We start from the raw sequence: 19,829 nt of genomic DNA, 5'->3' as shown, positions 1-19,829 counted from the left end.
GCCTAATTATGCATTAATCAGGTGTCCATCAGAAGAGCAACTATAAAACGACATAAAAGGACGCTACTTAACAAAGAAAACCCCTTCACATTTCATGGTGTCAGCAATGGCACCACATGGAAAACAGTTGTCACAAGCTGTGAGAAAGAAAATAATTTCTTTACACAAGAAAGGTGAAGTCTACAAGAAGATTAGCAAAGCTTTACTTATCAGTAGAGATGGGCGAACCCGAACAGTAAAGTTCAGGGTCCATGCCATACTGCTGTCATTTGACAGCGTGGGAACCGTGGCTGTCTGACCAGTGGTAATGATTAGGGATGAGTGAGTAGTGAAATACTCGGACTCGCCGTCCTCGTTACGAGTAGCTCCTAATTCTCGGGTACTCGTAACGAGTAGCTACTCCAATGTGAGTCCGGCTATTCCTGCTACAGTGACAGCATTAGTGGATGATGGGAAAGTAGTATTCCCATCAACCGGCTAATGTGGTGAATGTAAAAAAAAAAAAGACATACAGAACATACAACATATAACATACAGTACATATATATAACATACAACACATAACATAGAGTACATACTCTCCGCACACACCTAATTCCCCGAAGCCATCAATCACCTGTAAAAAAATTAAAATAATAAACCAACCTATACTTACGTTTCTGCCGTAATACCATTAATAACGAGGGTCCAACGTTGATCTCCCGTGGAGAGCAGCCGCATCAGAAAGCTGAGAAGGGTTGAAGAAAATCAACCTACAAGTTCACTGCAGTTAGCTAAAGAATTACAATGCTATACCGGGGTAAGTGTTTCCCGTGACACAACACAGCGCTCAGTATAGAGGAATGGCATGCTTGGGTGTCACCCAATAAGGGAGTCTCTCCTAAGCCCATACACAAAAAAGCCCACCTATAATTTGCCAGGTGCCATACTGAAAACTATGAATACTACTGCGACTCTATAATTTATCAAAATAAATGTTTTTGGAACTGAATGGTGTCATAAAGGAGTGCAAATAAAAATGCATGGAGTCTATAGTGAAACGTGGTGGCAGTGTCCTTATGTGATGCTGCATGAGCACTGCTGGTGTCAAGGAGCTACATTTTCGTGATGGTATCATGAATTCACAGATGTACTGCTCTATTCTGAATGATAAGATGCTGCCATCACTCCGTGCCTTTGGAAGACATGCACTTTTCCAACGTGACAAAACACACATCTATGGCCACTGGCGCATTTCTGAAGAACAGAGTGAAAGAGATTCAGTGGCCAAGTGTCTCCTGTTCTGAACCCAACCGAACACCTATGCGGAATTCTGAAGAGACAAGATGTCATTACTGTCCTACCAGTATCTAAAAGAGGATGCTCTTAAAGAATGGAAAAAGATAGATGGTTCAATATGTCACCAGCTTGTTCAATCCTTGCCTAGAAGATATGATGTTGACCTAAAGTCAAGCAAAATACTACATGTAGTAGTTGTTGATGTGGGGTGTATTCATTTGAGTAGAACTGAAGATTTTGTAATTAAAGTTTTATTATTAACCTTACTTCCATGTTATGGGTTTAAAAAATGTTCTATTAAACTCAGTCTTGTCAAATTTAATGAAATTGTTCTTGTGTTCAGTGAGATGATTAAAATCACACTTTTCAAAAGGAGATGTACTCAGTTATGCTGAGTACTGTATGTATACCACAAACATTTATAATTAAAGAACATAGTCTAATCATTATACGATTTCCACCAAATACAGAGGCCAGGTTTGCATAAGCCGGGTCTCAGATACCGTGGAACAAGAATCTAAGGAATCCAGTAAAGAAAGGGGTAACAATAACTATACAAAATGTACAGTGCTAGTCTTAGGCCTCTTTCACACTTCAGTTTTTTGCATCAGTCATAATCCGCCAAAAGGACGGATGGCGGATCCGTTGTAGAAGTGATGACAACGGATGCCACCCGTCCGTTTTTTTGACGGATCCGACAAATGCAGATTTTTAAAGGACTCGCAGCCTGGAAAAGGAGAGAGAGAGAGAGAGAATGAGAATATATATATTTTTTTTTGTCCGGCAGCCAGGAAGAATTTCGGGTTAAAACAGTGTCTGGAGGATCCGCCAGAAAAAAAAACGTTGCAAGCTCCGTTTTGAAATCTTTGAGGATGGTAACGGACAGCAACTTTTGGCGGATCCACAAAAAAAAACGGATGCAACGGACGGCAATCCGTCACAATCCGCCCATAATGCAAGTCAATGGGGAAAAAAACGGATCCTCAAAAAAAAATTGCGGATCCGTTTTTTTTTAAAACCTGGCGGATTGTGACTGATTGTAAAAAACTGAAGTGTGAAAGAGGCCTTAGTGTCTTCTTGACAACTGGAATTCCCTTATAAGGAGAGATAAAAATAGAGGAAAAAACTTGGATTTAGCAAAATGTAAAAAAAGTGAAAACAACAGGTAAGGCTGAGTTGATGTCAACAACACGCAGTAGATAGCTTTTCTAACAGAAAGAACAAAAATCAACAAAAAATAAATTGGGCACATATGGGTAGCTGACCTTCAAGAAAACATTAAATGGATTATCGTCACAAAGGATTTTTTTGGTTCAAACTATGGTATTTTGGATGTGAAAGTTGGAGGATAAAGGAGTTGACCAGGGAAGTATTGATGCCTTTGAATTATGACATGGCATGGCAGTTTTAGAATATGCTAAGGGAAAGCAAAGATATGAATACCTAACCAAATCTAGACTATTCATCCAGATAGCACACAAAGACGCAGACTGATCTTATTTTCAACACTCATTCCTCAACATTGACACTGCAACACCAAGAAGAAGAAGTGTGGAATTATGAAAATCACAGGATCAATACACGTTAATGATATGGAAATGATGAAAAATACATAATTTCCAATGCATATCAATCTATTGGGTATGAGCACCACATGCATAAATCCCCACACTTACACATCTTCACTGGTATCCATGAGGTTATTAATGGTTGTCTGAGGAATGTTCTGCCTTGTTGAATGCACTTGGGCCACAAATCAAGATCCATTGCTGGCAGCTCCTTGTGCACGTGCCGAAAAATCATGTCCCAAATGTGCTTAATTGGGACACAAGTTGGTTGTTTAGGCCATGCAGACCATTAACGGTAGGAACACCTGACTTGGCGTTGTTGCATTGAGAAAAGGCTCCTCAGATACTTTGGAGAAGTGGGTGTACCACTAGTTCCATGACCAAATCACTGTAACCCTGCAGTGTACTTGTGAATGAAGACTTCAGGGGTCCGGCTACCATAATTTATATCACCCCACTACATCAGAAGGCGTTTGCATGACATTGCATCATAAGCAAGACCAGTCCTCATATGGGTGTTCAATTAAACTCACTTCCCAGATCTCAAAAGTTTTCATGTGTAGAGAAAGAATGCAATGAAGATTAGAATATAGGACTATCCTCTTTAGCGATGACTCGCTTCTGTCTTGGAAGAAATGATAGCCAGAGATTCCTATGGAGACCACATGAGCCACTCCACGAAGAGGCCATCACAAGGGAATGAAGGAACGTTACATTGGTACTACTCCAAAGTGGGTGTGTTACATGTATCTTGTTGTGGAATGAGCAGAATGGCCATTTCTCTAAAGTGTTCTAGGAGCCATTTTTCAGCTCGTGTGGCATAAATGCACAGTCATGGCCTGCAGCGTCTCCAGACTTGTTTCCCTTCGAGCACATCTTGGAAATCATTGGTCGGCAATTCCAAAAAGGAGCTGCCAGGAGCGGACCTTGATCATTTTCATGCTCACGTGCATTCAGTTTGGCAGAACATTCCTCATATAACCATTAATAGCATCATCCAAATTGTGTAAGTGAGGGCATTTCTTCACCTAGCACTCATGCTCAATATTAAATAAATCAAAATGTTTTGAAAACTTTGTGTACATTTTTTCACCGTTTTCATACCAGTAACATGTCTATCCATTCTGTGATTTCCATAATTTCACAATTCTTTCTTGTGTTTGCAATTCAATTTTCATGAGTGTATTATGAGAAGACCAAATAAACTGTAAAATGCAATCTAAGCACACAGGAAGACTTAACAGGATAACCAAAATGGGTAAGTCTTGCAAAAAGATTGCAAAATATTTAAAAGGGTAGCCTTGGACACACACATGCTCAGTCAGACTCACAGCTTGGTCTTTGTGAAATCATTTCTCTGTTCATTGCACATCAGCCAAAAGAACTATCTTTTTGTTGGTCTGGGAAGCACCAGAGCCATATAGATGTATAGGGCTCCTTTTCAGTTACCGTAAACTGGATTATGAAGTGAAAAAGGACTATACTACCAGAGGGGGAAGGAGATTGATTCAGTTCAAAGTCCGCCCCCAGCAATATGGATTATCAGCATTAGCAAGAGAACGCATGGAAACAAAAGATGAAGAAAGGGGCATTTTTATGCTCCCAATACTGTAAAATACTTTACAACAACCATTAACAATTCATGAAGACCCTTTAACAAACACCATAAAGAGGGTATTAAGATGTCTAAAAATAAAAAATTATCCCAAACAGTGTAAAGTAAAACACCCACATTTAACTACATCCAAATAGCAATGACAATTATAATCTTCATAAAAATGTAAAAAATAAACAACACAACTCAATTTCCTCCTAAAATGTTAAATAATTACCACTTTTTTAAGATTAGCCTAAAAGGTTAGACCCTAAAGACTTACTCTGACAGCGTGCATACTGTACAAACACTTGTACACACGCCGGTCTCCTTGTGTACCCTTAATGTTAAGCCTTAAATCCGTGGATCAGTCTGGGAATTGATGAAAGGCAATCGCTCTACTGCATTATGATTCTGAGGACAAAATAATCAGCATTCAAAATATTTTACGGCTCTGACGGGGATCATTTAGGAGGGGACGAAGAGGAGGAGGGTTGAGGGGGAAACACCACACACAGTCAACAACAACAGGAACATATGCTGAAGGTAATAAGAAACAAGGTTTTATGGGTGCCAGGAGAGAGGAGCGCGGAGTATGTTTGTACAACTTTAATGACGCGGTATTGTTCATTGAGCATATATTTGAAATATATTATATGTCTAAGGAGAAAAAATGGTGTCCTCTAAGGGTTGATGCAGTCAAATAGTAAAAAATTAACCCTTACGCTTACAGGAAATCTGCATGCAAGTCTGCATTGCACCACCTGCATCAAAAGCTTCACTGGACTGCAAATACTACTCTCCATTCACAGAGCTTAAGTCAGAACTGCCATTACCCCCACCCACTTTTTCTTAATTAGTCAAACCGCTCGTTAGATGAAGTCATGTGATCAAAATGTGTCAGCGAGTGGAATCATTATTATGATTTATGAAAGTAACAAATGTTTTATGGCCCCGATGTGTGACACCCACGGGACTTAGCACTTTAAGTTCTACTAACGTTGATGAACAGAAATTCCAACGAGGCTATGGATGGCTTTGGCAGAATATTTTTTTAACTTTTGAATAGTTTGACATTTTCAGCCTTCTTGTATCAATGAATATCGTTGGTTGCAGAATGAATCAACAGAAAATCTGCCGATAAGCTCGTTCTGATGGCAAGGTTTTAACCCTTTCGTGAACAGTCTTCTAATCTGCATTATGGCAACAATAAGAAATTACTCTTTGTCAAAAATCAGCTTTTAGGGCCCATGCACTTGGCCGTGTTTTCGGCCCGAGTGTGATCTGACAAAACATTAACAAATGTTATTCTATGGAACCGTGCACAAGTCAGATTTATTCCGCGGACCGGTTCGCTGCATGCCTCACACTCGGCCATGCAAGTCAATGAGTCTGTGGAAAACATTGGACTGTATTTGGATGACATGAGTGCAGTCTGATTTCCTTGCAATGACAGAATAAAGAAGATGAACAATTTTTTTTCAACATTTTCTCCTCATCCGAGAGAATCGGAGCACACTATGATCACCGACTAATCAGATTTTAATCAATGTTTTATTTGCACCCAATTCTCTTGGATGACAGAATACACGCTCATCTACCCCTACCCTAAAAGTTCAGATAAAATAGAGAGAAGGTTACGAGTCAGAGGAAGACTTCGGTGTCTGCTATGTACTACTATAAAAGCCAAGATTCTCTTGCCAAAATCCCCCCTCGATGTGACCAAATCTTTTAACTGCTAAGAGCCCTTGCAAGAAATATCAAGGGTCTTGCAAGGGGCAGAGACAGTTACTAACAGTATAAGCTACCTGAATGGGGTTCTGGTATCCATTTATAAAATGTGAGGCTTCTTCTGTCTCACCTGTGATTCACTTACAACGTCTGGAAACTCATCTTTCTGAAGAATATCCGCCTTGATTGTATCAAGAGCACCCATAATCCAGCCGTGCTGCCTCCTTATCTGCTTCTGCAGCTCTTTCCACTGTGCAGTAATCATCTGCAGCATTTCTTGAAATCCTGTATAAAAAGGCAAACATAACGATCGTGAGACAAAAGTCACCTGTACTGTACCAGGAGAAGACTATCACCATACACAATCGGCGCTTGGTTTCCATCGCAGCTTGCGGTGCTCATGGGTCATAAACATCTTGATCATATGGGGGATATTTTGTAAGGTAAATGCAATTAAAATGGTGTTTACTTTGAATGGCTATTTACTTCAACCAGCTGGGACCACTTAGCAAACATCTGCAGCAATGCCAGGATTGTTAGCGCCACCACAAAGGTGGAGGACACTTTCACCTCTGCTGAAGCTTACAGCTGCTCTGCTGTGCCTGACATAGTCCATTAAGAATGTTGTAAATCAGTTGTAAATAACTACCACCGACAATATGTGTCGGCATATGTAAGAAGCCAGAATGGCCATGTTTCCTGCCAGCTCTTCTCTAGGGAAATAAAAAGAGCGCCCTGCAGCCACGTGAAGGTGAGAACGTTCTGCATTCCCTTAAGTTGTGCTTAGGTGGATGCTAAACAAAAAAACAAAGCTAGTTTACAACTGTTTTTTTTAATCTGCCATTGTAAGCGGGCTGCTTTAGAGTTTTCATATGTTTTTGCTTGATTCATCCATCACTTGTGACTTTTTATTATTGTGTCGCAACTCTATTCCAGTCCCCCTCGAGTGATTTTATGTAAGCCAAATTTTTGTTACAAAAATGGTTAAAGACAAAAAAAGATCTTTCTTGATCTTGGTGCAAAATTCATGAACCGCATTCACCATTATGAAGAATTTGGCGCAAAAAAATGAACAAATAGCCACAAGACAAGTAAATTACAAAAAATCCACGTATGATAACTCGGGTGTAATGTGTCTACCTACGTTATTCAGGCATGCTAAACTGAACATATGGAGAGAAGTCTAGTAGCAAATTCCAGCCGAGAAAATAAGAACCTCAGCTGATCATGGATTACTCCATGTTTGGGGACTAAGCTCAGCGGAATATTTTATACAGTCTGCTGAACATATTCCCTAGATGTATTTAACTGTATGCCTACACAGTAGAATATGTTTGTCATTGATTCCCATTAACAAAAAAATAAGTACCACTTAAGGCCTCTTTCACACTTCAGTTTTTTACAATCAGTCACAATCCGCCAGGTTTTGAAAAAAACGGATCCTCAATTTTCTTTCGAGGATCCGTTTTTTTCCCCCATTGACTTCCATTAATGGCGGATTGTGACGGATTGCCGTCTGTTGCATCCGTTTTTTTTGAGGATCCGCCAAAAGTTGCTGTCCGTCACCATCCTCAAAGATTTGAAAACGGAGCTTGCAATGTTTTTTTCTCTGGCGGATCCTCCAGACACTCATTTAACCCGAAATTCTTTCTGGGTGCCGGACAAAAAAAAATCTCTCTCTCTCTCTCTCTCCTTTTCCAGGCTGCGATTCCTTTAAAATTCTTCATTTTGCAGATCCGTCAAAAAAACGGACGGGTGGCATCCGTTGTCATCAGTACTAAAACGGATCCGCCATCCGTCCTTTTGGCGGATTTTGACTGATGCAAAAAACTGAAGTGTGAAAGAGGCCTAATCATTATTTTCATACTGTTCTGTTGTGAATTCGACTGATTTTCGATACTTTTGAGACAGTTGCATTGTGAACCCAACAAAACAAGTCAAAAAGACTCTTGGGCAAGAGTCATTCTATGGGGAAATTAGATATCAAATTTGGTAAATGATGATCGTACTTGTGGAACAAATTCGAAAAAACTGACCGTCACATCCAAGCATAAACATAGTGCGAACAGGTGCTTAACCTAGAGTCACCAACTCATGTACATTCAAACAAAAAAGGAAGCACACTGTAGTGCCATAACATGCAAAAATGAAATATGAAAAATGAAATGCATTACTGCATTAGAAGTATGAAAAATTGAGAAAGTTTAGCGCATAAAATGGCCAATTTATGTGTACCTGGAAGCCATGGTAAGGAATTTCTCGTTTTCCAGGACCCCAACCTAATGCCAATCCTCACTTAGACTAAAGTCTTCATCTTAACCCCTTTACTCCCAAGGGTGGTTTGCACATTAATACCCAGGCCAATTTTTACAATTCTGACCACTGTCCCTTTATGAGGTAATAACTCTGGAACGCTTCCATGGATCCCGGTGATTCTGACAATGTTTTCTCGTGACATATTGTACTTCATGTCAGTGGTAAAATTTCATTGATATTACTTGCATTTATTTTTGAAAAAAATGGAAATTTGGCGAAAATGTTGAAAATTTTGCAATTTTCCAACTTTGAATTTTTATGCCCTTAAATCACAGAGATATGGCACAGAAAAAACTTAATAAGTAACATTTCCCACATGTTTACTTTACATCAGCACAATTTTGGAACCAACATTTTTTTTGTTAGGAAGTTATAAGGGTTAAAAGTTGACCAGCGATTTCTACTTTTTACAACACCATTTTATTTTTAGGGACCACATCACATTTGAAGTCAATTTGAGGGGTCTATATGATAGAAAATACCCAAAAGTGACACCATTCTAAAAACTGCCCCCCTCAAGGTGCTCAAAACCACATTCAAGAAGTTTATTAACCCTTCAGGTGCTTCACAGGAATTTTTTGACTATTTAAACAAAATGAACATTTAACTTTTTTTCACAAAAAAAATTACTTCAGGTCCAATTTTTTTTTATTTTACCAAGGGTAACAGGAGAAATTGGACTGCAAAAGTTATTGTGCAATTTGTCCTGAGTACGCTGATAACTGATATGTGGGGGGAACCACTGTTTCGGCGCATGGCAGAGCACGGAAGGGAACGAGCGCCATTTGACTTTTTCAACACAAAATTGACTGGAATTGAGATCGGGCGCCATGTCACGTTTGGAGAGCCCCTGATGTGCCTAAACAGTGGAAATCCCCCACAAGTGACCACATTTTGGATACTAGACCCCCACAAGGAACTTATCTAGATGTGTGGTGAGAACTTTGAACCCCCAGGGGCTTCACAGAAGTTTATAACGGACAGCCGTACAATTAAAAAATCATATTTTTTCCACAAAAATGATCTTTTCACCCCCAATTTTTATTTTCCCAAGGGAAACAGGACCCCAAAAGTTATTGTGCAATTTGTCCTGAGTACACTGATACCCCATATGTGGGGGTAAACCACTATTAGGGCGCATGGCAGAGCTCGGAAGGGAAGCAGCGCCATTTGCCTTTTTTGGCTGGAATTGAGATCAAACGCCATGTTGTGTTTGGAGAGCCCCTGATGTGCCCAAATAGTGGAAACCCCCAATTCTAACTCCAACCCTAACCCCAACACAACCCTAAACTTAATCTCAGCCCTAGACCTAACCCTAACCCTAGCCCTAACCCTAATGGGAAAATGGAAATAAATACATTTTTTTTAATTTCATTACTTTTCCCTAACTAAGGGGGTGATAACGGGGGGTTTGATTTACTATTTATGGTGGGTTTTTATATTTGGCAGCTGTCGCACGCTAAAATAGGCTTTTTATTGTAAAAATAGTTTTTGCATCACCACATTTTGAGAGCTATAATTTTTCCATATTTTGACTCACCAAGTCATGTGAGGTCTTATTTTTTGCAGGACGAGTTGCCGTTTCTATTCGTACCATTTTCGGGCACGTGACATTTTTTGATCGCTTTTTATTCCGATTTTTGGGACGCAGAATGAACAAAAACCAGCAATTCATGAACTTCTTTTGGGGGGGTGCATTTACACCGTTCCGTGTGCGGTAAAATTGATAAAGCGGTTTTATTCTTCGGGTCAGTTCGATTACAGCGATACCTCATTTGTCTTTTTTTACGTTTTGACGCTTTTATGCAATAAAAACTATTTTATATAAAAAATAATTATTTTTGCATCGCTTTATTATGCGAGCTATAACTTTTTTATTTTTTCACTGATGACGCTGTATGGCGGCTCGTTTTTTGTGGAACAAGATGACGTTTTCAGCGGTACCATGGTTATTTATATCTGTCTTTTTGATCGCGCGTTATTGTACTTTTTGTTCGGCGGTATGATAATAAAGCATTGTTTTTGCTTTGTTTTTTTTTAAGGGGTTCGCTAAAGGGGTTAACTAGTGGGATAATTTTATAGGGCGGGTTGTTACGGACACGGCGATACTAAATATGTGTACTTTTATTGTTTTTTTTATTTAGAAAAACAGAATTTATTAGGGAATATTTTTTTTTTTAATTTATTTTGAGATTTTTTTTTAAAAATTATTTTTACACGTGTTTTTTTTTACTTTATTATATTGTCCCAGGGGGGGACATCACTGGCTTTTGTCAGATCGCCGATCTGACACTTAGAACAGCGCTGTGTCAGATCGGCGATCTGACAGGCGCTCTGCAGGCTTCCTCCTGCCTGCTCTCAGCAGGCAGTGAGGAAGATGCCTCCCTGCAGGACCCCGAAGGCCCCCGCGGTCATATTGGTTCTGGAGGCCTGCAGGGAGGAGGACTCTCGGAGCGACGCAGCACATCGCGTCACTCCGGGGGTCACAGGGAAGCACACAGGGAGCCCCCTCCCTGCATGCTTCTCTCCTATTCCCCCGGTACACTGCGATCATGTTTGATCGCAGTGTGCCAGTGGTTAATGTGCTGGGGCGGTCCGCGACCACCCCTGACACATAATGTCGGGTGTCAGCTGTGATAATCAGCTGACACCCGGCCATGATCATTGGTGCTCTCCCGTGAGAGCCGCTGATCACCTGTGATGTAATATTCCATCCTTGGGACTTAGGTCCCAGGTCACATGGACGGAATATTACGTCCAATGTAGGAAAGGGGTTAATGGGAACCTATGTAAATCCTCTCCTTAGACTGAAATTTATATCTCTGTGGAGGGGTGGTGGCCCTGCTCTGATTAAAAACGCCTGTGGCTAACAGGTGGAGTGCTCAGTCAGAAGGTTAATGAATACAAATTTCAAAAAACTGACCGTCACATCCAAGCATAAACATATTGTGAACAGGTGCTTAACCTAGAGTCACCAACTCATGTACATTCAAACAAAAAAGGAAGCACACTGTAGCACCATAACATGCAAAAATAAAATATGAAAAATGAATTGCATTACTGCATTAGAAGTATGAAAAATTGAGAAAGTTTAGTGCATAAAATGGCCAATTTATGTGTATCTGGAAGCCACGGTAAGACATTTCTCGTTTTCGAGGACCCTAATGCCAATCCTCACTTAGACTATAGTCTTCATCTGAATGGGAACCTATGTAAATCCTCTCCTTAGATTGAAATCTATATCTCTTTGGAGGGGTGGTGGCCTTGCTTTGATTAAAAATGCCTGCGGCTAACAGGTGGTGGCGGTTTTAATCAAAGCAGGGCCACCACTCCTCCACAGAGATATATATTTCAGTCTAAGGAGAGGATCTACATAGGTTCCCAGTCAGATGAAGACTTTAGTTTAAGTGAGGACTGGCATTATGTTAAGGTCCTGGAAAACGAGAAATGCCTTACCGTGGCTTCCAGGTACACGTAAATTGGCCATTTTATGTGCTAAACTTCCTGATGGCATGCAAACATTACTGCCATTCTATGGAAAACACAGATATTGGACTTGGCCGATTCCTGTCAGTGAATTAAATGGCGAATAGACAGGATCACACATAGAAGAATGAACTTTTAATCTCAATTTGAGACTGCATAGATCAGACTTGTCTGTCTTTAGCAGTTGCTATTGTACCAGTGGCTATATTGTATGCATGACTCAAGGGCACTATGTGTATATAACAATCTTTGTCATACTAGGTGGAGGTCTCAGTGTTAATGTAAATTTTAATAATACATCAGAAGTCAGCTTGTTATTTACCGACACACAGTATGATACTCAGCGTCACTGTGTGCCTTCCCTGTAACTCATTACTATTTCATGCAGAATTTCATGCTTCAGTAACAAGTCACAGCTGGGAGTCTCTCAGCATACAAAGGGCAGGCTGTGCCATCTTTACCCTCTTAGATAGCCACTGACAGATGCTGCCCTCTTTAGGAATAAACTTGGAACTTAGAAGTGAGGGTGGTCATGGACTGATTTGACAAGTTCCTATCCAAATAATAATTATGATAAATGATCCATATATTGTAGAAATATAAGCTGGATATCTTGAAAGGTCTTGCATATTTCTGTTCGCTTAATCTTTTACTAGATAAAAAACCTGAAACCCTGGTCCTTCCTACCTCTAGTATTGTCTCAATAGAGTAGTCACAAAAATGTAATCAGAATTAAAAATAAGGGGGTGACCACCAATGTACATCAAAGGTGATGAATGTCTACTTGCTCAGGTCCCACTAATCAGACCCACATCAACCACTTGGAAAATAGCACCAGTTCCTCATCGTTACAGTTGATAAGGTATTGAATGAGGCTGTGGTTGAGTATGCGACTGACGTGAATAGCAGGGTACAACACTCAAATGATTCTGTTACTCCACTCAGACATTGAATGGAGAGGCATAGGTCATGCTCCTTTCTACTGTAAGGTGTAAGAGTTCACGCTCAGTTAAAGTAGACACAGGCAGCAAGTTCTTATGTTCAAACAGTGAGTGATTTATTAAAAGTCCATTATCTGTCCCATCTCAAAAACCAATATAGTCTTGTCTTGGTACAAAGGGAAAAAATAAACAGAACAGTCCATATAGCAGATACAGGTTCACAGAGGTGGCTCACCAAATCAAAGGTAAATCCCGACTTAGTTATCCCCTATCAAAGGCTTACAACAGGTCTTTTCACCTCCCCACACAGACAGTAAAGTACTGCAGTGTGCAGGCGCCGGGAAAGGTCAGAGCTCCAGCGCCTGCGCACTGCAGTACTCTGCTCTGCCCTCAATAGAGCCGAGAAAGTACGCCTGCGCAGGAGCCGAGGGGAAGCAAAGAGGAGGACATCATCGTATGAAGATGGGAGGCGCGGATGGGACGGAGATACCCATCGGACCAGACTGAACGCCAGGGTGAGTTATAATCTAACTCTTTTTTCTTATCTTTCAGGTTTCATCGGGGGGCTTATCTACAGCATTACAGAATGCTGTAGATAAGCCCCTGATGGCGGTGGTCCCAGCTTATAGGGTAAAAATCTCCTGCCGCACGGATTTGCCTCATATTCTAGAATACCCGATGCGTTAGAATCGGGCCACCATCTAGTTATTTATAAATAGATATTCAAACACCCGTTTATTAGATTTACTATGACATAATGCAACAATTTATGGAGCAGTTTTCTTTATTATTCTAATTGGTTCTATGTTTTACAGAACTCACAGAGAACCTGTCAGTGCAATTTTGTAATGTAAAGACCTGACTGTAATGGGGCTGTAATGCTGATTGATGCCTTTGGTGAAGAAATCCACTTTGTGGTTCCTCTTTAATCACCATTTGACGTTTTGTGCTAATGTGATTTCGGTGCATAGGGGCCGGACTGTGCACTAAGTCTTCTCCTCCCTGTCTGTGATTCCCCGGCCCCTACGCATGTCTCTGGTCTGTGATGGTGATTAAAGAAGAACAAGAAAGTGGATTTCTACACCAATCATATCAATGTAATTGTAACACCGGCATCCCTGCTTGGTTCTTCTACCTCCCTCCGGTAGTGACGCCGACATGCTCACCACCACGGTCACTCTGTTGTTCCTCCTGCTGTGGCTCTCCTCACAGCTCCTAGGCACCATAGCCTGTGTACACCATGCAAGTCTCCTGGCAATGTGCTTCTTAAAGGGGAAGCACAAACTGCAGAACTGTCCCCAGCCTATTTCTGGGCGGCATCATGTATTTAAGGCCACAGTTTCTAACTTGTCTTCTAACCTTCTAGTTCTCTGTTAGGTCCCTGTCCAATCTGAACCTGTGATCCTCAACCCATTCTGTCTTAACCAGCCATCCTATCTGAACCATTACCTGTGATCCTGAAACCATCCTATCTGAACCAGTACCTGTGAACCTGTCCTGTCTAAACCAGCCGACCAGTCTGAACCAGCATCAGTATCCTTTCTGCCAGTGTTTCTGTCCCTGTCCTGATGAACTCTCCAACTCCGTACCTGCATTCCTGACTCTTAGGTGTCAGCTGCTGCAGTGCAGGGTACTGCCCTGGGGAGCTACCTGAAGCTCAAGCCTAACTAACCTCACCATCATAGGCTCTAGTGAAGACCACGCAGTTGCTTAGATACGCCCCTCCAGAGTAAGCACAGCCCGTGGCGTGGTGGGTCCACCCTTTTTCTATGCTGGTTAGAGACATGCAGCTCCATTTCACAGCTGCTCCTGACCTGCTCATTTCCTCTCTCTCTCTTAACAACTTGCCAGACCTTTCATCCTCGCTACTGAAAGTTTACTTCCTGGTTTGCTGGAGTTGCTGTGCTGAAGTTGGAGTTCATTGTTGCTGCTAGAGATTATTATATGCTGTTTTGGGGTGTATTCTTTCTCCATTATCCTATTCCCATTTGGTTTGTACATCCTTATCCTTCCCTATATTCCTCTCTACCTTTAGTGATTGTAAGTTGCTTTTTGCTATTCCTGTTTGTCTTATGTGTTTATACACTAACATATCTATCCCAAGCCTCTTGGGAGAGGGGGAGGGGACAGCTTAGAGTATTACAGGAGAACAGCAAGGCTGGTGGCTCAAACCTCCTCACCTTTAGAGGTACTTTTGGGAGCAGGGATAGTTAGGTCCCAATCACGTACTATCACAGCGTGACAACAGCCCTATTAAAGCCATGTCTTTTACTATACAAAATTATTCTGACATGTTCTCTTTAATATTATATGGCTGTCTTGTCTCTCTGAGATATGTGAGTGAAGTGGAAAACTTTCTTCTATTGATATAGATTGTCTGACAGTCATGATTCAGCCTGAAGAATATTGATGTAACAATGTTCTCCCTCCCAACTCTAGCAGCCAAGGCCATGCTTAGTAAGTTGTTCTGCTTGCATAATTTCTGCTGCCCTTTTATTTGGTATGGTAATGCTTTCTCTATTTTGTACTATGCTATACTCCCCTCAAGCTTATTTTAAAATATTCCTTGTTGTTACCCTTCACCCTTATTACCTCTCCAAATCCGATAATATATAAGATGTTACGTTTGGTATTTAAACAGAACATATTGTATATGTTATAGGTATCATATTATTGACTTCTCTTTAGGCATCAAATTTTATCATAGAATGTTAGAATTGGAATGGACCTCAAGGGTCATTGTGTCCAACCCCCTGCTTAATGAAGGATTCACTAAACCATCTCAGACAGATGTCTGTCCAGCCTCTGCTTGAAAACTTCCATTGCAGGAGAACTCACCACCTCTCCTGTCAGCCTGTTCCACTCACTGATCACCCTCACTGTCAAAAAGATTTTTTCTAATATCTAATCTGTATTTTCTCCCTTTCAGTTTCAATCTATTGCTTCTTGTGTTTACATGTGCAATGTGAATAATGATGATCCCTGTACACTGTGACATCCCTTCAGATATTTATAGATGTAGACAGCTATTAAGTCTCCTCTTAGCCTTCTTTTTTTCAGGCTAAACATTCCCAAATACTTTAACCCTTCCTCATAGGACATGCTTTGCATTCCGCTTACCATCCTGTTAGCTCTTCTCTGAACTTGCTCCAGTTTTCCAATGTTTTTTTTAAAATGTGGTGCCTGGAACTGGACACAGTATTCCAGTTGAGGCCTGACTAAGGAGGAGTATAGGGGGTGTAGTGATGAGGCAGTGACCTAGCAAAGTTCAAAGCAAAAGTCTCTTTAAAATTTCCTCCAGATCGCAGCCGGGAACCATATCCTCTGGATTTCAGCCAATAAACACGCCAGTCCACCTCCTGAGACCGGTTGCCATGGGTGACTGGACCACTGTGTACGTTGAGGGTGCCACACCTTGAGGCTCTGTTTGGCCCTGAGTTACCTCATACAGGTAGAGCTCTGTAGAGCTGACTGCTCTGCACTCTAGCAAACACCAAATGACCCTGAATCTGACACACTCAAACCCTATACTGCAGGGTTTTTAACTAGCAACCTGTGGCCTTCAGCCATATGGAAAACCAGGCCAGGAATGAAACGGACTGCAAGACTACCATCTTGGAGACTGTTTCAAAACACAAACCCAGAGCAGGTTTCCTTAAATCTGCCTTGGACAACTAGCATGTCCAAGCACTATACTCACTTTAGTCTGCATTGCAACCACAGCTACGGCAGTGACTGTAATGCCCTCTAGTGGCATCAATATGCCTCCATGCGCATCCTGGAGGGAACATACAGCGATCCTCATATGTAACATCAGTCACTGCCTCTCATTGGGATAATTACTTAACATGATCTTGACTCTATGCTTCTCTTAATACATCCTAGAACTGTGTTTGACTTTTTTGCTGCTGCATCACACTGTTGATTCATGTACAGTCTGTGATCTATTAGTATACCCAGGTCTTTTTCACATGAGCTGTTGCTTAGTTCTTATTCCTCCCATTATATAGAAGTAATTTTCATTTTTCTTGACCAGACAAAGAATCTTGCATTTCCCCTTCTTAAATACCATTCCGTTAGTTGCTGCTCATTGTTCAAGCTTATCTAGATCCTTCTGAAACCTTGCTCTGTCTTTTCTAGTGTTAGCTATCCATGCTAGCTTTGCATAGTCTGCAAATTTGATTTGCTCACATTCACTTCCCATATCTAGATGATTTTTAAAAATGTTGAACAACACTGGGGCCAGGACAGAGCCTTGTGGTATCCCACTTGAAACACTTTTCCAATTGGATGTGCAACCATTTATTACCACTCTGTTATGATTGGGTCACCGAGGAGGAAAACAAAACCAAGCTAAGTCACAGAAAACCAGAGAGGTTGGTAACTACGCGGATTGCAGACCCCTGATCCTAACCACACAACTAACAGCAGCCGTGGAGTGTACCTACGATGATTCTAGATGCCTCGTCACAGCCGGAGGACTAAATAAGCCTAAAGCAAGAGAAGGGGAAATCTAAACTGCCCCAGAGCAGACCCCAAAGGAATAGACAGCCCCCACACATGTATTGACGGTGAAACAAGATGAAAGCACAAACACAGGTAGGAAAATAGGCTGAGCAAACGATGGGGCCCACACTAACTAGAAAGGACAAGAAAGGAAAGATACTGTCTGCAATCACGCCAAAACACACTGCAAAAAAAGTCCAACACTTCTGATAGCAAAAAAACCCCTGAAGTCACTAGACTTCACTCACTATATCAGCACTCTGGCATATTCTGAGAACAGAGCAAAAAGAGGCCAATCTAATAAGGGACAAAAAGCAAACTGGCACATACAGTAACATAAGAGTGGAAATTCAGCACAGCCCCAGCCGGGGCTGGCTGACCACACAAAAACTGAATAGACAAAACCAATTCAGATGTGAACATTAGCAGAGAAAACTTAGCTTGAGAAGACAGGAACTGAGCTGGAAACCAAGACCTCAGGAGGCAGGAAAAAATCACCAGCATGGGAATAGGGAGTCGGCTGTCTTAAATCCAGTCTGAGACTCCAGATGTCCAATCGTCTTCCTCATTATCAGGTGGCAGGTCTCTGTTAATTAGATCAGCTTCATTACCTCCTGCCACCACCAGAGGGAGCCCGGAAAGAGAACTCACGACTCCTCTATCAGCACAAACAGTTCCCTCACCAGAAACCAGAGGCAGACCAGAAAATGAGTTCACAACACACTCTTTGAGTATGAACACTGAGCCAGTTATGAATCCACGTAACAGTAGCCTTGTCAATCTCATTCTTGGTCATTTTTTCAAAAAGGATAGTATGAGATACTTTTTCAAATGCTTTGCTGAAGTCGAGATATACTATGTCTACCGCATTTCCCTGATCCACCCAGCCAGTGATTCCATCATAGAAGGAAATTAGATTAGTCTAGCATGACTTAGCTGCTACAAACCCATGATGGCTCTGATTAATGATTGTAATCTTATCCAAGTACTTACATACATGCTGTTTAATTTTTTGTTAAAATATCTTTTCTGATATAGAAGTAAGGCTCACTGGCTTGTAATTTCCTGGCTCTGTCCTCTTTCCTTTTTTGAAGTTAGGGGCAACATTTGCCCTTCTCCAATCTTCTGTGACTTTTCCTGTTTTCCAGAATTTTTCAATGATTCTGGCTAGTGATTCTGCAATTTCATCTGCTAACTTTTTCAGTACCCTAGGATGTAATTCATCTGGACCAGGAAATTTAAAATAATTTAAATTAGCTAAGTGTTCCCTCATCAGCTCTCTGTTTATAGATAGTGTGGATTATTTTATTCCTTTCATGGCACTGCGAAGACCAGTTAATATAATTACTTTCTTAGAGAACACAGATGCAAAATAGGAATTTAAAAGTTCGGCATTCTCACCATCATTTTTGACCACTTCACCCTTTTCATCCTGTAAAAATCCTATAGCATCTTTGCCTTTTCTTTTGCTTTTGATATACCCTAAAATCCCTTTTTACTGCTTTTGGTCTCCCTTGCAAGCCTCACTTTATTACTGACTTTAGCTCTTCTATCGCTTGCCCTGCATTCCTTGCAAACAGCATTATATGCTTCTTTAGACATGCCTCCCTCTTTCCATTTGATATAAATTTCTTTTTTCCTTTTTTAACAAAAGGTTAAGTTCTGTGTTCATCCAACCTGGTCTCACTAAATTCTTCCAATTCGTCCTTCTTTTCGGAACTGTTACCGATTGTGCAGTGAGAATTTGATTTAACAAAATCTCCCATCCTTCTTAGACATGTCTGTAACTTAGAACATCCAGCCATTGGACCTTTCCTATCCTCGGTCTGAGTCCATTAAAATCTGCCTTTCTGAGGTCCAACCTTAAAGTCTGATTCCTCGCTGGTCTTCCTCCTCTTGTAATCCAAAATTCGAGGATAGCATTATCTCTATATTTGACATGTATAGTAGTATATATAATATTGATCTGATTGTGATCAAAGCTCAATTATTATGTGATTACACATAGAATAGAAAAGGAGAGTCAGCTGAGACACTGGAGGATCCGGAGGCACGGAAAAATTGGTGCCGCAACAGGTAAAGAAAAATCAGGTAAGTAAATCCAACTTCCAGGAACATCCATTAAGATATAAAAATTTTATTGAAAAAAATTGTTTTTTTCAATAACATTTTTGAATCTTATTGCATGTTCCTGGAAGCTGGATCTACTTACCTGATTCTTACACATAGAAAACAATATATAGTCAGCGTTGCAACATGCAATAGGAATAATGATGACTCCATGATTAACTAATCATCAATGTCTTCATTCACTGGCTACACTACTATTTACTCCACTACACATATCAGGACCATATCTATGCTGTAAACTTCTAATATGGCCCTAGTGTAAAATCCAGTCCCCAACAA

The 19,829-nt window shown here is 40.8% G+C and overlaps 1 protein-coding gene across 1 annotated transcript in view; it reads right to left on the bottom strand.

Moving 5' to 3' along the window:
- AKAP6 (A-kinase anchoring protein 6) overlaps positions 1-19,829 on the bottom strand; it is a 476,852-nt gene that overhangs the window by 225,351 nt on the left and 231,672 nt on the right. The window contains exon 8 of the mRNA XM_073577839.1: positions 6,302-6,456. Within this exon, the coding sequence (XP_073433940.1) occupies positions 6,302-6,456 (155 nt within the window). The remainder of the gene's footprint in view (positions 1-6,301; positions 6,457-19,829) is intronic.

Source organism: Dendrobates tinctorius, unplaced genomic scaffold (assembly GCF_039654945.1).
Source record: "Dendrobates tinctorius isolate UK_male_01 unplaced genomic scaffold, ASM3965494v1 ptg000057l, whole genome shotgun sequence".
NCBI lineage: Eukaryota > Metazoa > Chordata > Amphibia > Anura > Dendrobatidae > Dendrobates > Dendrobates tinctorius.
The sequence above is the reverse complement of the archived record's forward strand: the minus strand, read 5'-3'. Positions and strand labels throughout refer to the sequence as shown.